At 34.7% G+C, this 23,553-nt stretch overlaps 1 protein-coding gene across 4 annotated transcripts in view; it reads right to left on the bottom strand.

The window, feature by feature from the left end:
- The window catches only part of CADM2 (cell adhesion molecule 2), a 1,085,741-nt gene that overhangs the window by 7,281 nt on the left and 1,054,907 nt on the right, over window positions 1–23,553 (bottom strand). For all 4 annotated transcript variants that reach the window (XM_007986176.3, XM_038002402.2, XM_038002403.2 and 1 more), the window contains one exon: window positions 607–732. In XM_007986176.3, the coding sequence (XP_007984367.1) occupies window positions 607–732 (126 nt within the window). The remainder of the gene's footprint in view (window positions 1–606; window positions 733–23,553) is intronic.

The following is a 23,553-nucleotide window of genomic DNA, read 5'->3' as shown; positions in this document are numbered from 1 at the left end:
TGTTTTGTTTTGAGATGGAGTCTCGCTCTGTCGCCCAGGCTGGAGTGAGTGACGCAATCTCGGCTCACTGCAAGCTCCGCCTCCCAGGTTCCCGCCATTCTCCTGCCTCCGCCTCCCGAGTAGCTGGGACTACATTTTGTTAAGATCTTAAAAATGGTCATGTTAAACTTGTCACCGTTTATTTTGGTAAACTTCTTTAAAAGTAGGTTATATTAATAAAGTGGTACCTGGCCCATTGCACAATATATATTTTCCTCACTAAATATGGCTACACAGATGTTCACAAATTGACACACAGAAACATCAACCAAATAGTTATAGTTGGATTTCAGTTCTACACATAAATTACAAACTTTCTTCTCTTTTTTTCTATTTTTCTCAGCCAGTGGTTACTCTATGATATCTAGCCATTGGCTAAACACTATTTTGTTAAGCCAATTCAACTTTAAGTAAAATAATGAAGAATTCGCTGAAATAATTTAGCATTTCTATCTCCCTATTCTACAAACATGTACAGAAACATATATGCACTGATGTCATATTTTATAATGAAGTTAGTCTAGAATATTTTGCCAACGCTGAGTACTCTGACTGAGTATAACCTACCTTTATGCCTTGCCAGGTATCGACCAAGCAGAAAGATAGAACACAGCGTGACAAATACAACTACAGCCACTATTCCTCCTATGAGAGCATGGTCAGGCCCATTCTGGCCAGCCAAAGCATTAGGATCTGGAAAAGAGAGGAAAATATTGTTCCAGGTCATGTGTTATTTAGTCATAGAATACATAACAACATTAGAATGAATTATTTTGAAAATTAACACAATTTTTATTAAATAATACATTAATGTGTGTTACACCAATCATCCTGTGAACAAATATTATAATATACAAGGTATCTGGGGATATAACATTTGATACATCACTCACTATTGCCATTGAGCTTACATTTTAAGGAAAAGATTGGATAAGCAAATATACACATATAATTTTGTGTAGTTATAGGCCGTTCCTTCCTCCTCCCCTCCATCTGAAAATATGTGTGTGTATGCCTGTATATTTCTTTGGTGTGACTAACACAAGTATATTGTTATCTAGTTAAAATAATGTCATGAGAAAGCCTAAGGCCAAAAATGATATTTGAGATTTATCATTATATAAATATTATTTAAAGCTATGGAAATTGACTAATTCACCCATGGGTGTCTAGATGGAGAAAAGAAGAGGTCTGAGAACTGACCACTGGGAACTTTCATATTTAAAATTCAGGAAGAGGAAGAACTTCCAGTTTTGCAGACTGAAAAGGAGAGAGCAGTCAGATAGGAAGTGATATTGGAGAAAACATTGTAGTTGATCAAAGGGAGGAATGTATTTTGGCAGGAAAGCAGGGGTTGGGACTCTGTTAAATGCTGTTGATAGAAAGAGGAAGATTAATATTCAGCATCAAGATTTAAATGCCGGTGGAGCTTGTGATTCTACAGGAAGTGATTGGAAAGAGACAAATTAATAATATACTTTTATATTCTGCCTTCAATAGGATTTTATAGGCAAGAGGTCAGCCCAGAAAAGGATGGCCAGTTTTCAAGAAGAAATGAAAAGGCCAAAACAATACCCAGACATTTGGGCACTCAAAAATTTGGAAAATTAGCTATTCATAGAAATCACATAATAAGGGATAAAACGGAGTGAAGACCTGGGCAATAAAATCCACTAAGACTCAGCCCTGTGACAAAGATCAGATTGAGTGTACTTCCTGCTCTCCCAGGTTCATTGTTGCAGATAGCCTCCGGATAGCTATTTATAATTTACAGATGGATTTAAGAGAGAGTGAAAGTAAGGAAATAAATTAGGCTTGGCAAAAATGCCTTCAAAAACCAGGGCTGGATTATAGGAACATTAATCTGACAAATAGATTGTGACTCTTCTGTATTTTTAACATAACTCTGTGTCAAAGGATCATATGTCTAGACAGAAAGAAAAAATAGTCTGACTGTTTGAAACTTCAAACAACCTCTAGACACCTAAACTTGCTAAATACAAGAAGTGGACTATAAAAGCTGTGTATCCCTGATGGAGGACATACTCCCCAACACCTACTTTAAATAGAATCATGGACTATGACTAACTAGGTTGAACTCAACAGAAGGTAGAATTTGGGAAAGCAAAAAAGAATGAATAGAGGAGAATCCAGGTTCTTCAGGGAACAAGAATCCTTTCCAAGAGAGAGGGGCCTTGTCATGCCAGCCTGGCATGTTTTTATAATTGCTACAGATCCCTGATTACCCTGTGTATACCATTCTTCCTTTAATTCCAAATGGGAGTAAATGTTATCAAGGAGTGCTTCTCCTCTATCATGTGTATTGTGTATGGGATGGAGAGGAGCATTAATAACTTGTCTTCTTTTCAGCAGATATGATGAAGAGAATTGTGCATATCTGAAGATCTTGAGCTTTGAGTGGGATACCTTGGTTTGATGGAACTTTCGTTTGTTTCTTTAGATGGGATGTGGTAGTGGTGTGTGTAAAGGAAACGAGGTGAAAAAATATTTGGTGATCAGAACGGTATATTGGGGCCGAGATTTCTAGCTGATAAACATTTTCTTTGCTTTCAGTTATTAGAACTAGGCATTTTCCAGTCTCTCTTACAGTTGATTAAACAAAGTGATTTGTATCCTAGACAACTAAATGAAGGCTCAGCCAATAAAAAATCCTCACACACGTAAGCCCCTCCTGGGTGACCTCAGGAGATGAAAGTCAAAGATAAGAGAGTCAAAGAAGTAAGTAAAGCTAATTGTCACTAAATCTCCGGAAAAAAAAAAAAAAAAAAAAGCCCAATTAACAATACACACTATGTTTTGTTTTGTTTTATATTTTGCCCAGGCTGGAGTTCAGTGAGTGGCATGATCTCAGCTCACTGCAACCTCCACCTCCCAGGTACAAGTGATTCTACTGCCTCAGCCTTCCAAGTAGCTGGGATTACAGGTACCCACCACCATAGCTAATTAGCCTCGGCTAATTTTTGTATTTGTTTTTAGTAGAGACAGGGTTTCACCATGTTGGTCAGGCTAGTCTCGAACTCCTGACCTCAAGAAATCCACCCACCTTGGCCTGCCAAAGTGCTGGGATTACAGGTGTGAGCCACTGCATCCAGCCTAATGATACACCTTTGAAATGCTTATTGCAAGGGAGGCAGGGAAGCTTTACTTTAAAAACATTAATCATTAAAATTAAAGTTATGACAGTTGATTTTAGCTCTCTAATATCTATTTCTTGTATTTCCGTACATTTCTATCATTGCCCATGAATCTCCAAAAATGAAGAAAAAATAAACCTGTCATATTTCTGAATACACTATTCATATTACTTGCGATATACTTTGGAATCAGTTTAAAAATCCACCTCTTGCTCAATTTTCATATACAGTCATAAATCATATACATTATATTTGCTGAATATCTTTCAGAAATGGGCATTCTTTTAGAGAACTTAGAAATCATTTTTGTTCATATATCTCTGCACCTGTCTTTTTTGCTGAAGGTGAATTCTAAAAAGTATTTCTGGATCAATGGTATAAATATTTTGTAAAGGCTTTTGATAAATATTGTCAACGTACATTGCTGAAAAATTGTGCAAATTCACTCCCCTCCCCCATCAACAGTACCTGAGGGATTCTTTTCTCCATATTGTATTAATATCAAAATATAATTTTAAAAAATTTTGCCATTCTAATGTGGAAAAGTAACATCCAAATTACAGGTTAACTTAATAATGTCTAAACATTTTCTGCTATTTTAATTCATTAATTTTGAAATGCCTGTCTATGCAATTTGTCCATTTTTCTATTTAAATTTTGTTTTAACAGCTCTCTTTACATAAAGATTCACATTTTTTAACAAGTTCTCTATTTTTCATTTTTGGTATTTTCAGATAGATTAGTCTTACAACTTTATGTAATCAAGTCCATTAAATTATTATGTTATGACACGTGGCTTGAGGGTCATGGAATAAAACTCTTTTGCAATAAGATTATATGCATATAAATCTATATGGTCATCTAACCCTTTTGTTATACTTTAATCCTTCTAAAATGTATTTTGGTCTATGACTTGAGGCTAAAGTGTTAAAATACAACTTTGTTTTTGTTTTTACAGCCAGTTGTCCCCCACACAGTTTCTTTCATCAATAATTTTATTTTTTAAAATAAATTGTCTATCAATTTTATATATAAAATATTTGTCTATATATCTTATAGGTTTCTAAAATAATTGTCTGTATATTTTATATGTTTCTGCACATTCTAGTCTATCTGAGTGATTTGTATGCCCAATCTTACACCAGTATTATGGTTTTAAAAATCAGTTGAAGGACTTCTAAAAGACACCCTCTATCAAGTTCAGAAAAATTTTGGAAGAATCAAAATGTAACAGATTATTTATTGGGATTTATAAACTTATAAATATATTTTGTTTTATATAGTGTATTATCCAGAATTAGCATGATTCTTTAACAATTCACACGTTCAGTGTCTTTTAGTAAGTTCTGTAGTTTTCTGATATTGGATCATATGTTTGCATTAATGTTATTTTCTATTCTTAAAATTTTCAATCATTGAAAATATTTAAATATCAAGATAAATTTGTAATTATGTTAATAATTAATATCAATAATTAATTATCAATAATAAATTAACATTAATGAAGTTTATAATAAATTAATATTAATAATTATTAACAATAAATTAATATTAATGATTATTAATAATATTAACCATTATATTATATTATAACAAATAAGTATTATAATAATAAATAAAATTGATAATATTATTAAAATTTATAATATATTAGTAAAATATTCAAAGCTGTTATTATTATTATTGTTGTTGTTGTTATTAAGACCTTGCTCTGTAGCCCAGGCTGGAGTGCAGTGGTGTGATCTCGGCTCACTGCAACTTCCACCTCCTGGGTTCAAGTGATTCTCTTTCCTCAGCATACCGAGCAGCTGGGACTACAGACGTGCACCACCACGCCCAGCTAACTTTTGTATTTTCAGTAGAGATGCGGTTTCACCATATTGGTCAGGCTGGTCTTGAACTCCTGACCTCGTGATCTTCCTGCCTCAGTCTCCAAAAGTGCTGGGATTACAGGCGTGAGTCACCGCGCCCGGCCGTTATTATTTTTTAATTAAATTGTACACCTTCTGTATTAGTCTGTTGTCATGCTACTAATAAAGCCATACCCGCAGACTGGGTAATTTATAAGGAAAAAGAGGCTTAAGGTACTCAGAGTTCCTGTCTCGAACATAAATAAATTAATAAACACTCTTTACACATCCTTGAATTTTCTTTTCTCATTTTTAATCTTACTATTGGGATGACTTGAACAAAGACTCTCTGTTCTGATGCTGCTGGTATTTCCTGCTCATTCTTAATGCTGTAGATCAATTCAGGTACAGCTCTCTCTGCAACTGAAATATGAATTGTATGACATCGGTACCTAGTGAATGGAATGGAGGTAGTGTCTTAGCATACAGGTCACTATTAGGGAACGGTTTCATTGATTTATTTAATATTTTTTGCCTATAATCTTCATTCTTACAGTAGAATCTCAGATTATATATGTGGGCCATTTTCCCTTTCTTGTTTTTTTTTTTTTTTTTTTTTTTTGACATTAAAACGATTTGACCTGTGAAAATTTGTTGTAGATCAATTTAAATTTCTCATGTTCGTTATTGTGTCAGTTTGTTTCACATACATTCAGAGATAGATGAACATAAGTTTTGAAGAAATTAATTTATAACATATATTTGTTTGCTCCTATTCATTCTTATAATCTGTGAAGGAAATACTTCAACTTTTACCTTTCATTTCATTGACAAAGTAAATCAGCATATTTTCATAGGATTTTAAGGTTTTAAAGATAATATGGATATGAAAAAAGTTACTTTATATGTCTACAAGCAAGTGTATTTTTTTAAAAAGTAATATTTTTGACTATGCTTTTTTTTTTTTATCCCCATAACTGTTAGAACTAAGAGTCTCTCCTTAAGTTTTATTCTTAGCAACTAAAACAAATGTTTGGGATTGAGGATAAGTATCACCTGAATGATGCAGGAGGAATACACAATTTAAAGGCTAAATTTCAACGGGAATTTCTCGTATTTCCTCTCACATCTACCTCCTATTTCACAGCAATAAAAAGACAAAGTAAAACCTTCTGAAATTTCTTAACAGAGAGCTGTGTCTGTGTTATTATTCAGATAAATTCATCATGTATCGTTAAAGATCATTTTTCATTCTCAAGCATTAGCCCATGATTTGTTGGCATTAGCCTGTTAACATCGGAGTAAACTTCAGGAGATGTGATAATACATTAGTAATCTCTTTTACCTGACAGTGCAAAAGACACAAAAGATATTGTAAACATAAAACTTTCTGAATTTAACAACTTTCATTTAGAGTTATTTGATGCTTAGTAAAGGATTCCAAAGAGAAAATTATGTCAAATTATAATACCTAAGGTCAGTAATTTTAAATCTTTACAAGAGTGAAAAATAACACTAATTTAGTTTTATTTAAAATCTTAATATGGAGAAATCCTAAATTATGTAATTCTATCTCTGAAATTATTGCTGGGTTTTTTTTTTTTTATCAAGGGTCTAGTCTATCATGTTTTCTGTTCTAAAATACAAAGTACAAACTCTAATATAAAGAATTTCTTTATAGATAACAGTATGTAAAAAATATAAATGCAAATAGCTCTTCATTCTAGTGTTAGAATTTTTTTTTTGAGATGGAATCTTGCTCTGTCACCCAGGCCGAAGTGCAGTGGCGTGATCTCAGCTCACTGCAACCTCCACCTCCTGGGTTCAAGAAATTCTCCTGCCTCAGCCTCCTGAGTAGCTGAGATTACAGGCTTGCGTCACCATGCCAGGCTACTTTTGGTATTTTTAGTGGAGACAAGGTTTCACCATATTGACCAGGCTGGTCTTGAACTCCTGACCTCAGGTGGTCCACCAGCCTCAGCCTCCCAAAGTGCTAGGTGTGAGCCACTGTGTCTGGCCATGTAAATTTTTTTTATAAAAAGTACTTTCTTAAGTTATTATATTCGGTTTTCAGTTATAAATATAATGGTAGTAAATAATTAAAATTTAAATCATTTTATTCAAAATATTTTAAAATTAAGTTCCAAGGACAATTTTATACAAAGAAAGTGATTATTATTCAATTGTTACTATATATTAAAATAAACACATTTCGAAAGTCAAATTTCGATTAACAGAAAACTCAGTGAAAATGTTTCAAGTGGAAGACACTGCTTGCAAAATCTGGATTTACAAATTGTTTACACCAAATCTTAAATCATTTACTGCTATCTGTGTGACATAGGTCAAGTTCTATATTTAGCCTTCTCATCTTTAGAATGTGAATACTTATTTCCCAGCATTGTCAGTGACTAAATGTATCAATACTCTTAAATGGCTTAGAAGAATGTCTGACACAAAGGAAGCACTATCCAACTGTTAGTTTTATGAGGGGGAAAAAAAAGAGAGTTGGAAAGTATAAGCTGCCATGTAGAGAAATACAGGTTTCCTTTTTCAGCCTTTTAAAAGACTCATTCAGGACTTTTAATTTACTCCATGTGGTAACTGCGAACCCTTCTAAGTGTCTATTTGAAAGATTAGGGAAAATATTAATACAGAAAGATTTGCATAACATGAGATTAGATGGAAAAAGAATCTGGTGGCAGTCTGATGGGTGAGGATTAAATAAGAGAATAATTTGTTGAGTATTTAATCTGTGTCAGGCTCTATGTAATACATTGCAATTTCATTCAATGTATGTAAAGTGTGTACTCAGAAAAATCAGTTATTATTAATAAAAGATTGATAAACCATGAAACAGCTTGCTTAAACTAGTTTTGAAAGAATCTTGGAAAAGCTTTAAAATTAACTATGAAAGTCAGTTTTTAGTATGGCTAAGATGACTCCTATTTTGGGAACAAGAGCTGGTTGAGGTCATTTATAGCATTTGATTTTTCCACATAGTCTGTATTCTTTTTTCTTCTATCATGATGGAGAGTCCAATGCCCATCCATGCTAAATAATCTCCTGTTATTTATGCTTCTTCATCCTGTAAGACATACTTCTTTCCCTCTGTGCATGCAAATTCCAAATAACGGTGATCAGTCTCTCTATGTCAATTATCCTTAAATTATTTAATCCAGGAGTTTACCCCTCTGGATTAATTCACTTGCTTAAGTTTTATCTTCCCCCAAAGATGTAAGTTTTCTTGAAGACAAAGGTTGTGTCTTACACTTGTAATATAGCTGCAACAGCACTTTGACACAGTTCTAAGAGCTAAGCAAATTGAGTGAATGAATACTATTAAATTCTTATGCTAAATTGCAAACAGAGATTTTTTTTTTTTAATGCCAATTTGCTGTGCTGAGCAATGGATCACTGCCCCTTCATAATACTAAATTAGAATAAAACTGGTACTATCTGAATATTTTAGAAATTAGTATTAAGTATAAATGACTCATCCAGATATGTACTTAATTACTGCTTTTTATAATTTGATTCTAACATCAAATTAGAATTTTTTTCCATATACTTAAGGGCCCACTTTCCCCTATTTAAAAAGAATAACTATTCAGAAAGAGGGGCGCTATGGTACAACATTAGAAACAGTTATACATAATTTGTGGGAAAAAAATAAACTGTTCTTTGACAGTATATGGCATTAGCAAAGTCCTTGGGGAGAAATGCATCACCGTACTCACTCAAGGGCCATCTATTATCTCCTAATTTTATGTACAATTACTGTTTCTGACAAAAGCACTTAAGAATACTATCTAAGAGATAGAAAACATGAAAATGCACAGTTCTTCGTATCTGTGCAGTGATTTACACATGGTTTTAACTATACATAGTATGTGTAGAAACTTTATGAGTTTTAAATTAAGGCTACATCATACAACAGAATTTCAATGATGGGTTAAAGCAAATCCAAGCAAACACAAAACTTAATCTTTCTTCTCAAAATATATTTGGTTTAACATAATTTTATTTTCCCATGAAATTAATGGAAAACAAATGGCCCCACATGTTTGTATCTGTGAGAGTATATAAGTTTCCTATTCACAGCGTTTTGGGTCATACTAATTATAAAATCACCATTTTCTTTGTTTTCGTTTGATTTGTTTTTAGTGTTCCAAGGCTGTTTAGCTGAGAGATACAATCAGTTTACAAAACGTTTCAGTGAGTGCAGTGTGATTGCCAGGAGTGCGGAAGGAAGGTGTGGCCACTCTGCACACTAATTTCATGCATTGGACTGCAGCTTCCCTCCTTGAAAGATTGTCCCCTTTCGTGATCAGATCTGCTCATCCTTTCATCATTCTTTACAGACATCCTAATTATTTCACAATCAATTTTATTAATTTATATTTATACATAATCAATAATGTCCTGGGCACAAATAAAATATGTCCTTGGAAAAGATACCCTGTTCTTGAGAACAAAAATTAAATGGAAAATGTATCTGAAAATGGTATTTCTATTTTCGGAAAAAGTAGGTTCTAGCATAGTTCTCTTTCTTGTGGTGATCTTTTTTGCTGGGGAATGCAGGCTAGTATTTCCTCGACTCTTTCAAGTGAGGAAATTTTGTAGCTCTGAAGAATTTGAACAACTCCAGAAAGGACTCTCAACCAGCAGAGCAGTGTGGCTGTTAGAACTAAGGGCCCTTCACAAAATGCTTCACCTCCTTTCTCACTGGCATTCATAAAGCGAGAGAACTTTCCATGAGGAGATTCCCTGTGTGACAACAGGAGGAGAGTGAAAGAAAAGAATGTTTTTTAAGACTATCTAGGTGATCAAAGGGAAAATAAAATAAGTTTTTGGATTGCCATGGATTACCATGGGGCCATTTGCTGCTGGGAAAAGTCAGCTAAGATATCCACTGGGCACATAACGTAGCGTCTAATTTTCCTTCATAAAATAGTCGTCTCTTTTTAAGCTCAGAGATCTCAAAGAGTATTTCACTCTGGTTTCCACGTGACCAGTGTGGAGTTTCAGTTTCTCCGTCTATAAATGAGAATACGTACCTGCTCTGCTTTTCTCAAAACAGTCATTGTGAAAAAATCAGTTTATAATGAATCTGCTATGGTCTAAATGTTTATGTCCCTCCAAAATTCATATGTTGAAATCTTAATCACCAGTGTGATGATATGAGGAGATGGAGATTTTGGAAGGTGATTAGGTCATGGGAGTTCTTCCCTCACTAATGGAATTAGTGCCCTAAAATGAAAAAAATTAGCCAGGCATGGTGGCATGCTCCTGTAATCCCAGCTACTCAGGAGGCTGAGGCAGGACAATCTCTTGAACTCAGGAGGCAGAGGTTGCAGTGAGCTGAGATCACACCACTGCACTCCAGCCTGGGTGACAGAGCAAGAATCCATAAAAAAAAAAAAAAAAAAAAAAAAAAAAAACAAACAGGGGGCTGCCCAGAGAGTTGAATTGCTTCGCCCTTTTCACCACGGGAGCACACAGAGAATACGCTATCTATGAACCAAAAAGCAGGCCCTCATCAGACATTGAATCTGCCTGCACCTTGATCTCGGAATTCTCAGCATCCGGAACTGTGAGAAATAAAGTTCTGTTGTTTATAAACTACCCAAATTGTGGTATTTTGTTATAGCAAACCAAATGGACTAAGACAGAACATATGCATATGTCATATCTAAAAGGCGTTCAATAAATATGCAAATAAAACAATGAGTTTCATAATGTTAGACATAGTACAACAAGCCTGCATTTTGTAGCTTGGGGTTGCTTTTATCAGAAAAAATATATATACTAAAATTCATTTCACAGTGATTTTTATTTTATGTGATCTATATAAATTGCTGTTTTTTATTCTGTTGCTTCATGTCTTTCTTGGAGCTGTTCTGCCTTCAATGTCAACAATACCAAACTCTTCACACATCACTGTTCTCTGCCTACACACATAAAATAAATAAATAAGAACAACCATTAAGAAGAAAAATAAATGATTTCAATATGACATTGCCATATATCTATTTTGGCAATGTATTCTATGAAAATCTAAAAAGATAAATTAAAGTATGTTTAAGCAGAATGGGAATTAAATATATTGTATGCAATTATTTTTGCCTAAGAGTAAGACATAGGTTTAAACACATTTCTTCTTAAGCTGAACTAAAAAAAAAAAAGGACACATGACTTGATTATAATTAAATTAAGCATGCTTTCAGAGGAAACAACAAAAATAGTACAGATTAATTTTTTTAAATACTTAGTATAATAATAAAAAGTAAATATTTGCCAATAAGATCATTTATAGACTCCTCGTTATTTTAAAATTTCAGGCTGTACTAATTGATTGTGATATTTATCCATGTGCAGAAATATATCTGATGGAAAAATAAACACTTAAATGGGAAAGAAACATCACCTGTTAGAAACATATTAATTTTTTATGAGCTAATACACTAGACACACAATACCATGTCTACTAAAATATATTTTTAAACAAGTCAGTTCTAAAATGTATATGATAACACTAGTCACTACAGTCAAATAAGTATGTTATATATTTTTTGAATTGATTATTCTGGTGATAATTATAAATTATATTAACTATGTTTATGAGTTTTAAAAACCACTATAAATGATAATTGAACCAGTTCCTCAGTTACAATAATGAATATATGTCTTTTCCATACATCATTAAAAAGAGATCATCACATACCAGTGGAGAAGGCTTGTGCTTGCTTTAAATATTAAAATGTTAAGCTTAAATAGATGTTTTCCGATTACTTTTTCATCTACTAAGTTATGTTCAAATAGAAAGTAACTCAATCACTCCCATCTTACCGTTACTGGTCCTTTATACACCAGCTATGTGACCAATATATTACTTTCTTAACTTCCCTCTACCTTAGTTTTCACATCTATTAAACAGGATCATACATTCTAGTGCATATCTGATCAGATAATATATACAAAAGTTTTAGTACTTGTCCCCCAAAATATAATAATAATAGTTAATATTTATTAAAATCATTCTTATTACTGTATTAAATTTATTAAATAAGTACAAACTCATTTGAACCACAAATTGATCTTGCAACATAGTTACTATTTTCTTACCAAATTTAAATTTTTTAGTAAATATTTATTGTTATGTTGTTGTCCAAGCTCCTAACTGCAAAACTGAACCTGACCCAAGCTGAATTAGACCAGCATAAGAGAGTTTTCATAAGGGAAAGTCAGTATCAAGAAGATAGACCATGATTACTGTGTGTTAAAAAGCAATTGTTTGGCTTATGGATGCCTGAGCACATGTTTTTGTGAACAACTTTCCCAAATTGTAGAGAGGATTCCTTTCCTGAGATTCTTTGTTCTCTGTGCTGTGTTCTCTTTTGAAACTATTCCACAAGGACATTGGAAGAAAACAGTCAAAGACCAAATATCACCGGGTTTCTTCGGCATCTCCCAATCCAGAACCTATTTTCCCAAATGACCAAAAGTACACATGGTGGGTAAGTTCTTGGCAAGTGTACATGCAAAAAAATGCATTTAGACCCAAAAGATAATGTAGAAAATATGTTTAGAGTTCAAATGTTTGACTTCAAGGAAAATCCAGTCTCTTAATGTAATTGATAGGATATAATTAAAAATGTACTAGGATATTTCAAATATTATATTATAGAAACCAACTTAGAATGTCACTTAATTTTGGATCTGTTAAATACATTAATTTACTCTGCTATAGGAAGAATTTTGGAAGAAGGTTTTATCAAATTTATTGATTTCTTATAACATGAATTCAGAAGAAAATACTGGTATAAAACTTCAGTGTAGTTAACCCTTGGCGATTTGGCTACTTATATAAGCTATTTATTTAATATCTATCAAGAGCTTCTATGACCTTATCATCAAAAATGTAGTGATCAGATAGTTATGGATCTAGACAATGATATGACAGAAATAGTTACGTGCATGTTTGTGATATAAAATACACTTTATTGTTCCAAAAAGAAAGTTTGTAAGAAACATACTATGCTTACACTACAACAATGCTTTCTATTTAAGTGTACAGAAAATTTGCATACTCTATGAATTAATAGATTTTGATTTTTTAAATGTGAGAAATAAGTATGCAAAATGCAGCTAACTAAGCCTATAACAAATTCTTCAGAGGAAATTTACTTAAATATTAATGAGTGGCAAATATGCTTATAAAATAATTCTGCCCTTACAAGTTAATATGAAGTATAATTATATGTAAAAATTTGTCCTACATCATTGTTAAAAAGCATTGGGCCTAAATTCTTGTTATGCATAAAATATAATTATTCATTTTAACAATTATTGCACAGAACCTTAGAGGCCAAGCATACAAATGAAAAGACTTCACTGAAAGCTCTAAGATGCATTCACTACAGTCATTTCAACTGTGCTGAAGAATAATTTAAATGGAAACCTTAAAATATCTGTATTTTATATTCCACACTATATGTTATAGTAATAAAAGTAAAATTTAAAACTTTTCAAAGTAGTACCTAATACCTAAAGAATGTCCCAGAATTTTAAAGATAGAACCCTATCGCTTTCCTCTACTTAAGCAATACAAATACAATTTACAGGTACAGACTGGGTCTTTCATAGATATCATTAAATACATAACCTAAAATAAATCATATTTTAATTACAGTTGAAAACTTCATGTAGTTATAAACATTCTTCCAAATTAGTGTAATTGTTTGTTTATGTTTCTGTAACAAATTGTGCTTATTTCATTCTCTTCTTTTTTCCTCCTACCTTCACATAAATCCCTTTTTTCCTTTTTTCTAGAATTTGTCATTCACCAAGAGTTCAAACTATCTTACAAAGTAACGCAAGAAAATAACAAATAACAGAGTTGTTTTTTTTAAAGTCACTGATATGATTTAGATCTGTTTCCCCACCAAATATCACGTCAAATTATAATTCCCAGTGTTGGAGGTAGGGCATGATAGGGGATGACTGGATTGTGGGAGCAGTTTCTCATGAATGGTTTAGCGCTATCCCCTTGGTGCTGTTTTAATGATAGTGAGTGAGTGAGTTCTCCTGAGATCTGATTGTTTCAAAGTGTGTAGCACCTCCCTCGACTCTCTCTTCCTCCTGTTCCTGCCATGTGCAGTTCTGGCTCTCCCCTTCAGCTTCCACCATAATTGTAAGTTACCTGGGCTTTCTCCCCTGCAGAAGCCCAGCAGATGCCAGCATCGTGATTCCTGTACAGTCTGTGGAACTGTGAGACAATTTTCCTTATAAATTACCCAGTCTCAGGTATTTGTAGCAATGCTAGAACAGACTAATACAGAAAATTGGTACCAAGGAGTAGGACATTTCTATAGAATATCTAAAAATGCAGAAACAACTTTAGAACTTGGTAACAGGCGAGGTTGGAAACGTTTGGAGGGCTCAGAAGAAGACAAGATGAGTGGAAATCTGGAACTTCCTATAGACTTGTTGAATGGTTGTGGCCAAACTGCTGATAGTGATATGGACAATGAACTCCAGGCTGAGGAAGTCTCAGATAAAGATAAAGAACTTACTGGGAGCCGGAGCAACGGTCACGTGAGTTATGTGTTAGCAAAGAAACTGGCTGCATTGAGCCCCTGCCCTAGGGATCCATGGAACGTTGAACTTGAGAGTACTGATGTAAGGTATCTGGCAGAATAAATGTCTAAGTAGCAAACCATTCAAGATTGGATCTGGCTGCTTCTAACATCCTATCACAGGGTGTAAGCCAAGAAATGATGAATAACCGTAATTTATATTTAAAAAGAAAGCAGAGTATAGAAGCTTGGAAAATTTGCAACCTGACCATGTGGTAGAAAAGAAAAGTCCATTTTTAGGCGAGGAATTGAAGCAGGCTGCAGAAATTTGCATAAGTAAAAAGCCAAGACAACGTGGAAACCCCAAGACAATAGGGAAAAGGCCTTGAAGACATTTCAGAGACCTTTGCAGCAGGCCCTCCATGACAGGTGGTTTCCTTCTGTCCTCCTGGGTCTCTGGGCCAGGCCCAGGGCCCAGTTACTCTGTGCAGCCTTGGGACACCGCTCCTTGCATCTCAGCCCCTCCACCTCTAATTGTGACTCAAGCGGACCCAGCTACGGCTTGGGTCACCGATTCAGAGGTTGCAAGCCTTAAGCCTTGGTGGTTTCCATGTGTTAAGCCTGTGGGTGCACAGAGTGCAAGATTTGAGGCTTGGGAGCTTTCACCTAGATTCTAGAGGATGTATGGAAAAGCCTGGATGTCCAGGCAGACGCCTGCTTCAGGGGTCAAGTCATAATGAAGAACCTCTACTAGGGCAGTGCCAAGTGCGAAATGACAGAGTCCCCACTGGGGCAGTGCCTAGTGGAGCTCAGGGAATAGAGTCGCTGTCCTGCAGACCCCAGAATGATAGATCCACTGTCAGTTTGTACGGGGTGCCTGGAAAAGCTTCAGGCACTCAACGCCAGCCCATAAGAGCAGCCACGGGGACTGAACTCTACAAAGTCACTGGAACGGAGCTGCTCAAGGCCTTAGCAGCTCACCCCTCCAACCATGTCTGCCCTGGGTGTGAGGCATGGAGTCAACGGAGATTATTTTGAAGCTTTAAGACTTCATAACTGCCCTGCTTGGTTTCCAAATTGCCTGGGGCCTGTAGTCCCTTTCTGTTGGCTGATTTCTCCCTTTTGGAATGGGAGTATTTACCCAACACCTGCACCCCTATTGTATCTTGGGAGTAACAGACTTGTGTTTGATTTTATAGGCTCATAGGCGGAAGAGACTTGCCTGGTCCCAGAGGAGACTTTGAACTTTGGAGTTAATGGTGGAATAAGTTATAAGTTTGGGGGACTTCTGGAAAAGCATGATTGTGTTTTGCAATGTGAGAGGGACATGAGATTTGAAGGGTCAGGCGTAGAATTATGTGCTTTGGATATGTGTCCCCACCACATTTCATGTTGGATTGTAACCCCCAGAATTAAAGATGGGGCATGATGGGAGATGATTACATCATGGGAGCAGTTTCTCATGAATGATTTAGCACCATCCCTTTGGTGCTGTTCTCGTGATAGTGAGTGAGTTCTCATGAGTTCTGGTGTTTAAAAGTGTGTAGCACCTACCCTCACCTTCCTCCTTCCCCCTTTGCCTTCTGCTATGATTGTAAGTTTTCTGATGCCTGCCCCCCAACCCAGAAGCTGAGCAGATGCCAGCATCACATTTCTTGTACAGTCCACAGAACTGTGAGCGAACTAAGCCTCTTTTCATTATAAATTACCCAGTCTTAGGTATTTCTGTATGGCAAAGTGAGAATGGACTAATACAGTCACATTGTAATGCAACAGCTCAGTTAGAATCAGAAGTGTTAATATCTGGTTCTCTGTTTTGTTCACTGAATCATAACTGTTTTTAACTTTGCATATGGAAGAAATTTTAATTATCATATTACATGAAAGGTTTTTGTTGTTATAAATACAAAACAGGAAAAAAATAAGGGTACAACACAACAATTCTTCACTAAAGAAGAATTTCATAATTCACTTTTTTTTTTTTTTTTTTTGGAAAAGACTTGCCATAAAGATGAGACATTGATTATGAATCCTAGTTTTAAATGTCTTTTGTAGTTAGAGGCCTTGTTTTATTTTCTGTAAAATGTTGTCCTCGTTAATCACCTATCTTACAAAATTTCTTGTGAAAATGAGATGGGCTCTTACGTAGAACATTCTTAATAGGGCATCCAGCAGAGTAGATGTTCAATATGTACTTTCCTTGTTTGTACAATGTAAACTCATTTGAGATAACAGTGCTATGTCAATGGAAACAGAGAAGTAACCAAGCTTAAGAACATTGTTAATGGAAATATGGGAGATAACCACAGGACAGCTGTAGTATATATCATATTGGCTTAGTGTAATAAATAAATTATTGATAGGATTATTTTATGCTTTTTAATCAGCATTTAAATTTTAAAAGGATTTAATTTAATAGCCTTTTAATTTAATTTAGCAAAATAAAATTATGTGCAAGTTTATTAGGACAACAGTAATAGCCATTAATATCATTTTGATCGGCCGGGCGCGGTGGCTCAAGCCTGTAATCCCAGCACTTTGAGAGGCCGAGACGGGCGGATCACGAGGTCAGGAGATCGAGACCATCCTGGCTAACACGGTGAAACCCCGTCTCTACTAAAAAATACAAAAAAAACTAGCCGGGTGAGATGGCGGGCGCCTGTAGTCCCAGCTACTCGGGAGGCTGAGGCAGGAGAATGGCATAAACCCGGGAGGCGGAGCTTGCAGTGAGCTGAGATCCGGCGACTGCACTCCAGCCTGGGCGACAGAGCAAGACTCCGTCTCAAAAAAAAAAAAAAAAAAAAAAAAAAATATCATTTTGATCAAGCAACAAAATTGTTGAAGTCATTTCAGAGTATGTATATGATTCAACTGAATATTTCTCATTAGTTATACAGCCTATGTTAATAGCAATCTATTATTATTCTTTCATAATAAACTTAATTCATATTTTTCTCTTATAAAACATCCACAATATATCAGAAAATGCTATATTTTCTGTGAGTACTTTCAAGAGGCTATATATATATATACACACACACACGTACATGTACAAATCTTTAAACAAATATATACATATTCCTTTTTCTAACTTTGCAAATCAAATAACATAATCATAATGCACATTTTTGAATGTTAGAAAAACTGTAACATTTAGTTGATGTCTTCCATTACACCCGTCCTCCAGAGATAAATAAGCTCTATCTACCTTAATGGTTGTATTGCTTTAATGTTTTTTATACATATTAATACTGGTCATCTTTGATACATGCTTTAGTATCATGTAAAAACATCATAGTTGAAGAGTTAGAATACAGTTTTGCTAACTCACAATTTCCTAAATGTAACATTTTGAAAAGTGATCTTTGTGATATCTTCCTTTTCCTATTCCTAATCCAAAGAAACTCCATGTTTATTAACTTCTGCTAAGCTTAATTGTAGAATTTGTCTAAGATCCCACGGTTTGGGACTAGAAATGTGAGAGTGTTTCACTTCAATGTGCGTTTGTTGGTGTTTTGGTTAATTTTACTTTGTGAGATATTGGCCATAAAATTTATATTCTACTTTACTAACACATAACTCATAGGAGGAAGCCATTCTGGAGTAGCATGAATGAAAAATAGTATAAACAATATTTTGGACAGAGCGAGAGCCTCTTATTCCTCTTACACAGGTTAACTAAGCTTTTACTTTACCTCACTTTCTTGAGATAAAAAGTGACTTGTAGCTCTACTCTAATCTAGGCAGTGATAGATGTAAATTCTACCAAGAGGGTCATGACTACATCAGTTTGCAACTGACAAACTCATTTCCTGACTTCTCCGGAGACATTAATAAGGCCTTGAATCAAAGGTCCAGTGTAATTACCATGTGTATTTCAGATTAAATAAATATGATAAAAGCTTCCATCTGCCTCTTGATCAAACATGTGGGGAGATGTTGATTTCCAGTGGCATATTGCAATATGTCTATTGTAACTGTCCCCGATGCCTTCCTGTAAATTACTTCCATTTGGGATTACTTGACTTAAACAGACAGAAATATTACTCACTTCTTAAGTGCTGCCCAACGGGAGTTTGTGAGAAGTAGTCTAATCTTATACTTGTTAAGAAAGACATTAAGAAATAATAGAGCTGTGTTTATTTTACTAAACGACAATCGTGCTCAAACTATTTGAAGAAGCGAACTTAATTTCATAGCAGCCTAGATCTTGCTCTTGATGATTGAAGATTACATCTAAAGGGATTGCAAATTACGATACTAGATAAATGTTTGCTTGTATTTTAGAATACTCAAATTTCGATAAATGAATGGAGTCTGGACATTTACTTCAGCAAATATCAACAGCATTCCAAGAACATTGAGAACGAAGCAAATTTTTTGTCAAAAATTTAACAGATGTTGTGTCAGTTACCGTATGTATGTATGTGCATTCAGTAAGAATGCACAGCCCAGTTCTATTGTTCATGCTGATAATGTCCCCAGGGATAGTTTAGGACTCAGGATTTCTCAATCTTGGTCCTACTGGCATTTCTTGAGCTTAGTGATTTTTTTACTGTGTGGTGCTGCCCTGTTCCTTGTAGGATGTTTAACAACATCCTTGGCCTCTACCCACTAGACACCAGTACTCCAGCCCTCAAGTGATTACAATAAATATTGTCCCCAGACATTGTCATATGTCTCTTGGGGGCCAAATCTCTGACTCTCCAAAAGCAATTATCTAGGCAAACATGCTTAAAAGGGGCAGAGTCTACGGAGAATGAGAAGAATAATATGGTAGATTATCAACTTTTAAGATCCAAATCACTTAATGTGTGTAAAATGACATATATAGATACTACATGTTTTTAAAATGAATGATTACAATTAAAATACTACTAAAATTTAGAAAAAAATGTTTACAAAAGGCACGTGTAAACAAAATATTCAAACTGGAAGCATGAAAGATGCTAAATGAAAAAATAAAAACATCATTTAGTTTAACCAGGTATATAAAACACAGCATGTTATGGTGTCAAACTGGCTTCTTACTAATTTTAATTTAATAGTCCTTCAATTTTTATTGAACTGCTCTGAGTTTTTATTGAACAGCTCAATTTTGTTCCATCTCAGTTCAGTATTGAACTGACCTATATTCTTTGCATCAAACTGGACTTTGGGGAGGAAAATGAGACTAGAAAGAATGTCATAATGGTTAAAAATGAGACAAGACTAAGATTTTCTGTTAGAATCTGACATTGTCACTTTCAAGTTGTGACACAGGACAAAAAAGAGCCTGCTGTCCCTGAGACTTCTTAAATGTAAAATGAGGATGAGAATAGCATTTATCTTACAGGGTTACAGTGAGGATGTAATAGACTGGCCTATATCAAGGGCTTAACACAGTGACTAGCACATTAGAAGAACTGTGTTTGTATTAGTGTTGTTATTGTTATTATTACTATTATTGGGGAGAAAATGCAAAATGAAAGTCTTGAGCTAGACAACAAATAACTTGGAGAAAAAAATTTCATTTAGACATAACAAAAAAGAAAGTCTAAGAAAATATTTATTTTCTCATAGATGGGTGGAAACAGCTCAAAATAAGTTCTGCTGAAACAATGGGAGATGGGCAGTTTAAAGGAACATCCGCTCATGTGGTTCAGTTTCACAGCACATGGTAACATATTTCAGGGCAGTCGAGAATTAGATCTTGAGTGCATTTATCAACTCTTTTCAATAACTGAGTCCCTGGGAAGTGGAACAGAACCAATGTAATGGCTACCTTTATCAAAGAGGAATAAAAGGGATGAGCCTAGAGATTATAGGCCCATCTAATTACCTTCAAGTTCCAGGAAGACTGATAGAACAAATCAGCCAATCAATTTAAATCACCAAGAAAAGCACAGAAGCTCATTAGCTATTTTGCCCCCTCCCAATAATGACAGTTCCTATGGTAATAGGTACATTTGCTATACCCATGTATTTGCTTACATTACCTTAAGGCAATGATAGAAAGACTCCAACAGGGGCTAAAAGAGTGCAGACATATAAAGAGGAGAGCAAAGAACAATTTTCACATTGCTGTTCTACCTTCCAGATTCTCCTTCTAAATGTTTATTCTAAGACTGATTTTCAAACAGCTGTCACTAGAAGCAGAAAGGCATGATGGAATCTCATACAGCTGCAGATCGAATCTCACCTATGCAACCTACTAACAGTATATTCCTAGGAAAATCATTTAACAAATCTGGATTTATGTTCCCTTACATGTAAAAGAAAAATAGTGACATCTATTTCATGAGCTTCGAAAAAGAAAAATGCAGAGGTATTTGGCAATTAAATTATGTTAATTGAATTAACTTATATAAAGGGGTCACCCATCTCGGTCTACTTTCTTACTCTAGATCAGGAAAAATGAATGGAGTGGAATGTAGAATTATAAGTAATTTGTTATTGAGAAGATGGTTTGGAGAACCAGACTGCTATGCATGGGCATGCTTGTGAGGGGAAGTAGGTGCAAGAACTGTAATTGAAGTCAGGCTATGGTAAAGTAGGACACGTTTCAAAGGAGGTAGCAAACATGGGGATTGATTGGAGTTTAGAGGGCAAGATCTGAAAAAGCCAGGTTAAGGTAACCTCTGAATCAGATGACTAAGGGTCACTGCCTCAGCAAGAGCTTCAGAGACAAGCAGAAAAATATATATGTCCTTGGACATGGATTCTCTCCAATAACTTCAAGAGGCAAACAAAGCTCTTTATTTTCTGAGTTTCAGGCTCACTTGATTGTCTTCATTCTCTAAAAATCTCTGGTAGCTAACTTGGTGGATTTAACACACGTTAAGAAGTTGAGAAAACAATGTAGGTTGTTGTTTTTTGTTGTTGTTTTCTAAAACTAATTTTTTTTTTTTTGTATCAACAAGAGGGAAAGAAAGCTGGAAACCATCATTCTCAGCAAACTAACACAGGAACAGAAAGTCAAACACTGCATGTTCTCACTCATAAGTGGGAGTTGAACAATGAGAACACATGGACACAGGGAGGGGAACATCACACACCAGGGCCTATCGAAGGGTGAGGGGCAAGGGCAGGGAGAGCATTAGGACAAATACCTAATGCATGCAGGGTTTAAAACCTAGATGACGGGTTGATGAGTGCAGTAAACCATCATGGCAGATGTGTACCTATGTAACAAACCTGCATGTTCTGCCCATGTATTTCAGAACTCAGAGTAAAATACAAATTAAAATTAAAAAATCCACAACCTAACAGAACTCTTAGTCCTAAGTTATTATTTTCTAATAGTTTTTGGTAGTGTATGTCTGGTACATGGTATATTTTACTTCAGTTTTTGCCTAAACGTATATCAGTAAAGAATGCAATTTCTTAAATATTAAAAATAAATAAGTAAAATAAATGTTTAAGAACTTTACAGTAATTGCATGTTCATTTAAAAACTAGCCTTTCATGTGTGCTCATATGTTATAGATGTCTTTTCACAGAATATAATGAAAATACAGCTCTTTTAATGCCTTATTCAATATGTTTTTGGTAACTTACTTTTTCCCAAGAAAATGTATCCATAATTCTACTTCCATTCTCCTTTCATTATAGTTTAGTGCTTGCCCCCCACCCCCTTAAAGTCACTGCTGTCATCTCTGAAGTGTTAAATGGCACATGTGGATAAACCGTTATTCTTTCTTCACATTACATATATGTAACAACCAATGTGTAATGGAGGCTATAATAAATATTGCTAACATTTCTTCTTATGCTTATTTTATGTGAAGGGTTGGCATTAAAGTAACACATTTGTGCTTAACAAAAGTAGCAAGTAGGGGGGCAAGGAGGTGATTTCAGTGAAACTAACACTTGGTAGAAAAAAACAGAAACCAATAAGTATTTATTTAATTATACCAAAAATGCATAAGCAATACATTAGCAAGCTAGCAACTGTATACTCAACTTAAAATCAGTGTACTGAATGTATAAGAAATATAAAATACATAAGTTAGACAGGTCTTAGTGAAAAATTAGAAGCTAAAAGCAAAGAGACAAGTTAACAGCATTAATAGATATAGAATATGAAATGGACAATAAAAGCACCAGAACTAAAATTTTGGCAGAGAATAAAATAAGAAGACTGAGGTTAAAAAGAACTAAATATTGAAGACAGTGATCAAATAAAAAGTGTTAAGCTTTAAAAGAAAAAAAAAAAGAATGCTAAAATTAATAAACAGGCACATATCACCATCACCATCTGTTCTATTTCCAGGGAACCAGTTCACATATATCACATAAAGTGACTTCTTCAATTTGCACAGCAGCCTTTGAAGGTGGATACTTTTTAATTCTCATTTTACAGTTGAGGAGACAGAGGCACTGGGAGACTGAGTAACTTGCCTATGGTCACAAAACTAGTAAGGGAATTTATAAATTGGATCTAGTTGATGGAGGAAGAATTTGACATCAACTTTAGTCATGCCACATTAGGAGTCCTGGAGGTCATTCACGTAGACATGTGGTAATTGAGTCCAACACCTTGGAGAGAGAGCTAGTCTGGAAAAAAAAAATGATTTTCCATTTTCATGATATTTGGAATGAAGCGAGAGACTGTAGAGAGAAAAGCAGAAGAGATTTAGCAGGGGGAGTATGAAGGTCAACTTTAGTAAGAAACCCAGGAAGATGCCTAGGACACAACTTAGAAGAATGGAACAAAATACAAGTTCTTGCAAAAGTTATTAAATTATACGGAATGGTTAAAGGCATTAACTGCAAAAGGACCAGTAGATTCTGCAGAGAACCTAGGATGAGAAGTAAGGATGCAAAGTTTGTTACAAGGAGGTTAAATTGATGTGTGACAAATAAGTTCTTCAGTGGGCATAGACTTAATATATTAAGGTTTTTAAGGTCATGACACAGATTAGATCTGTTATGAATCAATGTTTG

Source organism: Chlorocebus sabaeus, chromosome 22, assembly GCF_047675955.1.
Source record: "Chlorocebus sabaeus isolate Y175 chromosome 22, mChlSab1.0.hap1, whole genome shotgun sequence".
NCBI lineage: Eukaryota > Metazoa > Chordata > Mammalia > Primates > Cercopithecidae > Chlorocebus > Chlorocebus sabaeus.
Note: the sequence above shows the minus strand (reverse complement) of the source record. Positions and strands in the feature narration are given on the sequence as shown.